We start from the raw sequence: 10128 nt of genomic DNA on the forward strand, positions 1-10128 counted from the left end.
GTCAAAAACATTGAAACTCCGGATTATTTAAAAAAAAATTCATAATTTCTAAACCATAAGTTTTCGATTAACTAAAGTTTGTTTTAAATGATTACTCATGATGCTCTCAACCTGAAAAAAATTTTTGGACCACTGTAAACGGGTCACCCTGTATATGGATGAACTTAATATGATCCCGTTAAATAATGTTTCTCAAGTGAGTTATTTTTTAGTCAAGTTTGTGATCTATCTTTATTTATTCTGTGTCACTAATTTATATTTTTTTTATTTTCAGAATACTCCGACCACTGAAAGAGAGATACAAAAGTGAGTGGTTCATAACAATTTATTGCATCCTACTAATAAATGCGAAAGTTTGTGATGATGGATGTTTGTTATTCTTTCACGCAAATATTACTGAACCGATTACAATGAAATTTGATATGTAGGTCGCTGAAAATCCAGAATGACATATTCTTTTTATCCCGGAAATCCCACAGGAAAAAGAACTGCGGGTGCGGGTTTTTCTTTGAAAATACGGGCGAAGCCGCGGGCGGACCGCTAGTTTTAAATAAATGTGCATACTACTAATATTATTAAAGTGAAAATTTTAACGATTGATGTTTGATACTCTTTCACAAAAAAACTACGGGACAGATTTGGATGATTTAGTTACTTGATTATTCCCGCGGGTTCGTCTGTGAGTGAAACCGCGCGGCACACCGAGTTTAAAATAAATGAGTATATTATTGTTATTGTATTTTCAATATACGAGAGTAGCAACACTGCAAGCAATATTGCAAGAGAGATAGATATAATATGTTTCAAAACAAAAACTTTTACTTTTATTTCTATTTATTCGGTATAATTACGACTTAATAGTGATAATTAATATGATCATTATAAATACAAATAGGAATTAACAATATCTCGAATACGTGGCTAACTATTATTATCCTTTTATGAATTCGAAAGCATTTTTATATTGTAAACTAATTGATACTTATTACAGAACACCTCCGGGAAATAAAAACCAGCAACCTTCTGATTTAATTACTACTCCTGTAACACCTGCAAAGGTAAATATATTAACGCAGTTTTTATAAAAATTATTTAAATATAGTAACGCAGTTTTTATAAAAATTATTCAAATATAATATTATAGTAGAAAAAAGTAAAATCACGTACAAACTCATGAAATTATTGTATAATCACCAATCCAAGTGTACAAAATTTGAATTAAATCTGTCCTTTTAAGATAATAATCTATATGGATGAACTTAATGAGAGTTTTTAAAATACTGTTTCTCAAGTGAGTTATTTTTTAGTCAAGTTTGTGATCGTACCTATACTTTATTTATTCTGTGTCACTAATTTATATTTCTATTAATTTCAGAATATTCCGACCACTGAAGGAGAGATACATAAAAAGTGAGTGGTTCATAACAAGTTATTGAATCCTACTAATATTATAAATTCGAAAGTTTGCGATGATGGATGTTTGTTATTCTTTCACGCAAATATTACTGAACCGATTACAATGAAATTTGATATGTAGGTCGCTGAAAATCCAAAATAAGACATATTCTTTTTATCCCGGAAATCCCACAGGAAAAAGATCTGCGGGTGCGGGTTTTTTTTTGAAAATGCGGGCGAAGCCGCGGGCGGATGTCTAGTATAAAATATATGAGTAATAATCAATTTTCTATATATATAAAAATGAAACCCGTTTCGCGTTGTCACGGCATCGCGTGTGAACGGCTGAACCGATTTAGATAATAATTTTTTTATTATATTCCTCGATGTACGAGGATGGTTCTTATGTAGAGAAAACGTAAATATGTACCACGGGCGAAGCCGGGGCGGACCACTAGTTTTAAATAAATGTTTTTACTGTTCTGTGGTTATCGTATTTTCAATATACGAGAGTAGCAACACTGCAAGCAATATTGCAAGAGAGATAGATATATGTTTCAAAACAAAAACTTTTACTTTTACTTCTATTTATTCGGTATAATTACGACTTAATAGTGATAAATATGATCATTATAAATACAAATAGGAATTAACAATATCTCGAATACGTGGCACAACTAAAATTTTACCGATACCACCCGTGGTCATTCTCCTTTTGACTGGAAATCTTTAATCTAGTCGATAAATATTCTCCTAATTATAAATATACATAATTTAAATTTTTGTTTCATCGAAAAAACTATGAACGAAGTAATCCTGCAGTGGGATCTTAGACTATAATATGTTCCCAACATTTCTGATCCTATTGGTGGTTGCGTGATGCTTGAGCAACTGAGCAATTATTTCTTCTCAATGAATTGAATATCCAACACAAAATATTTTTGCAATGAGAACCTATAGTTTCTGCTATTCGATCAAACAAACAAACTCTTCAGCTTAACTATTATCCTTTTATAAATTCAAAAGCATTATTATATTGTAAACTAATTGATACTTATTACAGGCCAAAAACACCTGCGGGAACTGAAAAACCAGAAAACCAGCCACCTCCTGATCCAACTACTCCTGAAACAACTACAAAGGTATATAAATATATTTACGCAGTTTTATAAACATTATTTAAATATAGTTAATATTATAGTAGAAAAAAGTAAAATCACGTACAAACTCATGAAATTATTGTATAATCACCAATCCAAGTGTACAAAATTTGAAGTAAATCTGTCCTTTTAAAATAATAATATATATGGATGAACTTAATGAGAGTTTTTAAAATACTGTTTCTCAAGTGAGTTATTTTTTAGTCAAGTTTGTGATCGTACCTATACTTTATTTATTCTGTGTCACTAATTTATATTTCTATTAATTTCAGAATATTCCGACCACTGAAGGAGAGATACATAAAAAGTGAGTGGTTCATAACAAGTTATTGCATCCTACTAATATTATAAATTCGAAAGTTTGTGATGATGGATGTTTGTTATTCTTTCACGCAAATATTACTGAACCGATTACAATGAAATTTGATATGTAGGTCGCTGAAAATCCAGCATAAGACATATTCTTTTTATCCCGGAAATCCCACAGGAAAAAGAAGTGCGGGTGCGGGTTTTTCTTTGAAAATGCGGGCGAAGCCGCGGGCGGTTTTAAATAAATGTGCATACTACTAATATTATTAAAGTGAAAATTTTAACGATTGATGTTTGATACTCTTTCACAAAAAAACTACGGGACAGATTTGGATGATTTAGTTACTTGATTATTCCCGCGGGTTCGTCTGTGAGTGAAACCGCGCGGCACACCGAGTTTAAAATAAATGAGTATATAATTATTGTTATTGTATTTTCAATATACGAGAGTAGCAACACTGCAAGCAATATTGCAAGAGAGATAGATATAATACCTATGTTTCAAAACAAAAACTTTTACTTTTATTTCTATTTATTCGGTATAATTACGACTTAATAGTGATAAATATGATCATTATAAATACAAATAGGAATTAACAATATCTCGAATACGTGGCACAACTAAAATTTTACCGATACTACCCGTGGTCATTCTCCTTTTGACTGGAAATCTAGTCGATATATATTCTCCTAATTATAAATACACATAATTTAAATTTTGGTTTCATCAAAAAAACTATGAACGAAGTAATCCTGCAGTGGTATCTTAGACTATAATATTTTCCCGACATTTCTGATCCTATTGGTGATTGTGTGATGCTTGAGCAACTGAGCAATTATTTCTTCTCAATGAATTGAATATCCAACACAAAATATTTTTGCAATGAGAATTGAGAACCTATAGTTTCTGCTATTCGATCAAACAAACAAACTCTTCAGCTTCACTATTATCCTTTTATAAATTCGAAAGCATTTTTATATTGTAAACTAATTGATACTTATTACAGGCCAACAACACCTTCGGGAAATGAACAAAACGGAACTGGAACAACTGCACAGGTAAATATATTTACGCACTTTCAAGTTTCTGTGTTCATGAGAAGTACCCTGTAGGTTTTGAGTCTCATGCGAATGTCGTAATTGGCGAAAATTTTCAGCATTTACGGCTGTATCTTTTGATGCGTTGGCTTGTTTGTTTTTGACGTGACAACGTCTTATAATTCGATAGAGCCGGATGCACGCACGAAAAAACATGACTCATGCGGCGTTACCTCGCTCTGAGGCGTTCCGTTAGGTTTGAAGTGCAAGCGAGAGCGCGGAACGAGCGACAAAGAAGCACAATCGGACGTTGTCACGTTCAACTATCGCCAGTAAACCGACTTTACAGACAACCAATTTTTTTACCAACATCAAGGGACTTGAGTATTCGATATAAATTTCAGTTTAATACCAGAAACAAAAACATGACTAGGTCATTATGTGAAACAGTAAAATCAACAGCTTTTCAATTTCGAAACTTATAGCATCTAAACTTAGACAACTAATCAGAGCCACGCTTGAGGCGTGGCGCCAAAATTCTCGATGGTCGCGAGTCCGACGTTGCCAGATAGAATAAATTTGTTAAAATAATGCAGCAAAATATAAATAATACTATACATTTTAATATTTTGGTCGGAACCGGGAGAACCTGGTTTCATATTATTCAGACCCGGTTCTCAAGATCATCAAAAAACCCGGGTGCATGGCCAAGTCACGAGTGGCTGAGTTGGTCAGGCATCCGCCCCGGAATGGCGCGTAAGGATGCGGGTTCGAGTCCCGTCTCGTGATCGAATTTTTTCTAATATTTATAGTCTTATAAACAGATTTTTTATTTATTACAGGCTGAAGGTGGTGATGCAGCTGAAATAAAGTAAGTAACTAAACTATCCAATCAGTACTGGCCAATAAAAACAAGTCTTTATTGGAACATAATAGTTATAACCTCATTTAAAAAGTCGGTTACAAAAGTAAACTTATAATTACACACATTTTTTTGGAACGAAGTTCCTTATCACGCGTTGCGAAAGGGGGCCATGGAAGGGGCCCAAAAGTTGTAAGTAACGATATTTATTTCTATACCCGTGCCGTGCGACGTGCGCGTATTTCTCTGTCTTTCTCTCTCTCTCATAGAAAGCAAGCCAGTTAGTTTAGTGAGTTCGTTCCATCTTGTCCTTTGACACCTCTCAAGTACATATTTTAATTTTTTTCTTTTCTAGGGCGGAGAAGGGCATGAGTTCGGGGGCCATTGCAGGCACATCTATCGGCGTAATATCGGGGTGTGGGGTCTTAGCTTGGCTCGGAACAATCGTGTACAAGCGCTTCTTTTAATTCAATTATAGTTCAAATAGATTAGTATCGTCCTAACATTGTATGTAAATTTTAAAGCAATAAGTTTAGGCTGGAACTTTTAAACTTTATAGTCCTGTAAATAATTTCTTTTTTTTAGCTGCAACTATTCATATTGTTTAGGAGAAAATCATTGTATTTGTATAACCTTGTAAAGCATACATAATAAGCAATTAAAATAGGTTTATGTGAGTATTATGTATTGAACATAGACTTTGATCGCATTCTTATTGTATATTTAAAATTACCTAACAATTTATTCAAAATGTTCAGCTACAGTTTATAGTTTATAGTATTCAAGATAGTCAAGACTAATTTTTGCTTGAAGTTAAGTATTGCCCAATGTGTTTTTTAAACAAATGACTGAGAGAATAAATGATTTTTTAAATACTTGTGTTTTTTTAATCTTGTCCCCACTTAAATCATAGAAAATATTTGGCTTTACCCGTTTTCGCTTATTTTAATCTTTTAAATATTTTTATTAAACTTTGAGAAACAGGGAAAACGTCTTTCATAGATCAGTTCACGAAATATTTTTTAATTTACAGTTTACTGCCATCTAGGGAGAGAATGTTGAAGCATTTGCTTCGTTTGAGTTATTAAAATAACCAAAATTTATATTAGTTCAATACAATTTGTACAGATGGCGCTTTAATTAATAAATGATTTTTGAAGCAAAATTCGGATAATCATTGGATAATCCAAGGATAATCATTTAATTGGTGAAGTCCGGTGTTTTTAAATGATCTGTGTGGTACAGACAATAAAGAAAAAGCTTTTTATACATCTAAATTATTTGTAAATTTTAAAAGTTGCGCTCTAGTTGTGCCTCTGTGGATCAGCCACGAAGAAAACCACGGGCAATAACTTAAATTCTCATTTCTTTATTAATTTTTGGAAAAGACTTTGCGTATGTATGTCGCAGTCAAATTGTATTATTTCGCCGTTTACAAACGCTTGGCATTTTGTAATATGTCGAGAATTCGTAATCAGACGTTTTTGGTTTGGATAAGGGGGTGGGTAATGGGTTAAGTAAGGTTTGTGTTTTTTTAACTACCAGAAATAGGAGCCCCGCGAAGTGGGGCTCCGTCGGCTCGCGAGCGTCTTTTTGTAGAATCTTGGAAAAAGTTTAATTCTCAGCATTTTACAAAATGCCGAGCATTTGTAAACGGCGAAATAATACAATTTGCCTGCGTCATGTACCTATAATATGGTAAGCATTATTTTTATTCAACAATTCATCCAGTGGTGCATTCAGCTATACCTATATTAGTACCTATGTATAGATTAGAAGAGATAATATATTATGCTTGTGTAAGGAATTGTGAATCAGCTATATTAGATTCCAAATTCTTTATAGTTAGCTTCAGATAGCACTATTATTTATTGTGTGCAGGCGGCTCAGAAATTGTACATAATAATACAATAAATATAGCCAGGTCCGAATCTAGATATTATATTTATAGACGCGATAATTGAGTTTAATTAAAATACCTATTTGGAAAAATTTGTATGACTTTAAAGAATAACTACCTATAGAGTTTCTGGTCGTATTTTCTCTGTAGAAACTGTATTCTGAAGCTTTGGTAAATGATTTCACTTTTCTGCATTTGGACGATTCCAAAGCGCTTCTTCAAGAAGTCTAGTTGAATAAATAAATGTTTGTCTTTAAGTTGACTCTCAGATCTTGGTCCGGAAGGTAATCTTGTTACTGATATAAGAATGAGAGCTTGATGGTAGTTAATCTCCGAATATGAACATTCAGAATGAAGATAAGCCTAATAAGAATCGAAGAAATTAAGTATCGCATACGTACAACCATAAAATACCTATTACTAGAACAGAGCAGCGAAATAACAAAATAAATAGGTGTAATATAATATTTTTAGCTAATGCTTGATTTTGTGAGTGGTAAAAGCTACCCACACACAAAATAAAGGGATTTACAACTTGCCAAAATCGAAATATATAACGAATGTCCCTACGACTATTTAGTATTTATTGCCATTCTTATTGAAGACCGTGGTCTTATTCTTATATTCATTTAATTTGCAATTTTTCATAAGGCGCCGGAGGCACTCCGTTCCCCTGAATGCGGGCCTGTTAACGTTGCACTTATTTCCTCGTCATAACGGGACTACGCCCCACGATTCCGCCAATTTATCAAACGACATTTAAAATAAATTTCCGCATCTCGATGGGGATTCGAATATTGGCTATATTGTAAACACCAAGCCCTCTTCCTATATCCTGAATGAATTTTTGTCGACGTGTCGCTAATTTGTGATTGTGGCTCTTAAATGTAGCGGAGTAAAAGGTCTCTAAATAATGACAAAAATTTATTTGTATGGTAGATCATTTTTATGTTTTCTTGGTATATTTACCTAATTATTTTTTTTTGTTCTTCGCCCGCCAGTAGTGATCAGTATCGTAGTTGCCTGGAAAAAAATTCTAATAAGTGATAAGGCCGCCAAATAAGTTTACTATGTCTTTTTCTGTAAGGTGGTATCACAAGATTGTGAGGTTTTGATTAAGTTTTTGTCGATGAAATTGACATATCCATACTAATATTATAAATGCGAAAGTAACTCTGTCTGTCTGTCTGTCTGTTACTCAATCACGCCTAAAATACTGAACCAATTTTCATGAAATTTGGTATGGAGATATTTTGATACCCGAGAAAGGACATAGGCTACTTTTTATCTCGGGAAAATGACGCAATCCCGGAAATCCCACGGGAACGGGAACTATGTGGGTTTTTCTTTCACTGCGCGGGAGAAACCGCGGGCGGAAACCTAGTAATCTATAAAATGGGATTAACTTGGGATTAACATATGGGATGCTTTTATCTCGAATAAGATAATATAGGTAAGCTTGATTATAAGATGACAGATAGAATTGACATTGATGTAATAGAGATGATCAAGACCAAGAGAAATGTATGACAAGCACACAGAAGTGAGTACTTCTGCCAATCAAAATAAAGATGATGTTCTGACACACTTGTTATATAAAATTGTAAGTGCCCTTACGCACTAGCGGTTAACCGCGGGGGCGGCTAACCGCGCGGTTAGACGCTTTACCATTTTAATATGCAACCGCTTATGATTAGTGCGTACAATCATAAGCGGTTGCATATTAAAATGGGGAAGCGGCTAACCGCGCGGTAAGCCGCCCCCGCGGTTAACCGCTAGTGCGTAAGGGCACTATGGTTTTATAGTCAGAATTCACAGGTAACTAATAAGTACTGATAATTTGATAACTCTTATGGCTCTTACTCAACTTACTACTTTTAATAATTTGGTAGTAATGTAATGAGTTGCAGGTAAACTTAATCTTTGGTAGCAAATTAACTTTTATTTGAATATACACAATCACTATTTTACACATTTTTACATAATTGTGTGAAATTTATGAAAAAATTAAAGTTCTCCATGAAAGCTGTTTAACCAGGATCATTCTAGATGTACCGACATATTACTATAAAACAGGTATTAAATTTTATAAGGCAATGCTGAATCCAAATAATTTTTCAAACTGGTAGAATCTAATTTAAATTGAAAAAGAAATATTTGATTTTGAAACAAGAATCTCTCATAGTTCAGTAATGCTTAACTAAATTCTATAGCCTAATATCATATGCAAAAAAGTCTCTAGTTGAATCAATAGTTGAATATATTATATTACAAAATATATTTTAGTTAAATAATCGCTTATCGTCATACAGTTTTCTATGACCAAAGTCTTATAACGTTTTTCCCGCCCTCGATATGAAAATTAGCTGATACTTCGAGACTTAACACCGGTAATGGAGGCTTTGCCTCTAAACGATTTTATGATTGAATTTCGATAAAGAGGTTCTGAATATTTCATCTTCAATTTTTATTTATATCGACTTTATTTCTTTCAGCGGTGGCAAGGTGACTGATGGGTTTTTTATTTAATGTACGAAGAATGTACGTATATAATTTATTTGCCACCATTTTTATATTATTTACCTACATTATTGACTCTATTTTTTGGTAGTTTGTATTTCTTAAATTCCATCGAAAAAAAGATTTTATAAAGATTTATTAAAAAAAAATTGATGTTTCGAATTGATTACCTACTGTTTAGTATAAATCTGAAATATGTATATGGCCAGTAATATGATTTTTACTGTGTTTTTAATTGATACCTTTATTAATATGTGCAAATAAAAGAGGTATTAAGTATTTTCGCTATTATAGGTTGTATAATATTACGAAGGTTCATTTATGCCATGCCACAATTTTTGAAGTGAAACTTCTGCACGTTGAGAGAAAAAATTTTAAGGACGCGATAGGTACCGTCACATAGGACGACGACGATTTTGATATCTTTGAATTTTGCCAAAGAAGTTTCACTTTTGACACGTGTGCTCAGTACACAGGTTCTTTGTTCTCTATTTTTTGTCCAATAAATTAAACCTCAAAATCTTCAGGCTCTAGCATCGATTACTATATTAAGTTAAGTCAGGGCCATATATTGACGTGTCTGGACCAATATTAATCAGGGCCTTGTCCAGTCCGCCAATCGCACTTGGCACTGACAGGCGTAATTAGTGACGTCATAGTCCTGCGGGAGCTGCGCAGGTTAACCGACTGGGCAAAAAAGGATAAATAGTTAGGTATCAGTTGTAAAATATGGTGAGAATTTTGTTTATTTACGCAATTAAGTTTTATAATTATAATCCTTATAATATGTAATCCTTATGGATTTGCAGGTTGTCTGGCAGAAATCGCTTAAAGCGATTAGACCGCCCTCTGTACATATTTTAACTTGTATCGCTCTTATTTTAAAATCCTGAATTTTTGTGTGCAATAAAGAATTTTTCATTCATTCATTCATAATTTACACA

The 10128-nt window shown here is 33.1% G+C and overlaps 1 protein-coding gene across 5 annotated transcripts in view; it reads left to right on the plus strand.

Moving 5' to 3' along the window:
- The window catches only part of LOC123693319 (proteoglycan 4-like), a 29031-nt gene extending 23392 nt beyond the window's left edge, over nucleotides 1-5639 (plus strand). For 2 of the 5 annotated variants that reach the window (XM_045638360.1, XM_045638361.1), the window contains exons 12-19: nucleotides 275-306; nucleotides 992-1058; nucleotides 1376-1410; nucleotides 2459-2537; nucleotides 2828-2862; nucleotides 3872-3923; nucleotides 4745-4773; nucleotides 5120-5639. In XM_045638360.1, the coding sequence (XP_045494316.1) occupies nucleotides 275-306; nucleotides 992-1058; nucleotides 1376-1410; nucleotides 2459-2537; nucleotides 2828-2862; nucleotides 3872-3923; nucleotides 4745-4773; nucleotides 5120-5231 (441 nt within the window). In that variant the 3' untranslated portion in view covers nucleotides 5232-5639. The remainder of the gene's footprint in view (nucleotides 1-274; nucleotides 307-991; nucleotides 1059-1375; nucleotides 1411-2458; nucleotides 2538-2827; nucleotides 2863-3871; nucleotides 3924-4744; nucleotides 4774-5119) is intronic. The other 3 variants (XM_045638362.1, XM_045638364.1, XM_045638363.1) reach the window with 3 other exon arrangements.
- Nucleotides 5640-10128: the final 4489 nt, after the last annotated feature.

The sequence above is a fragment of the Colias croceus genome, chromosome 7, assembly GCF_905220415.1.
Source record: "Colias croceus chromosome 7, ilColCroc2.1".
NCBI lineage: Eukaryota > Metazoa > Arthropoda > Insecta > Lepidoptera > Pieridae > Colias > Colias croceus.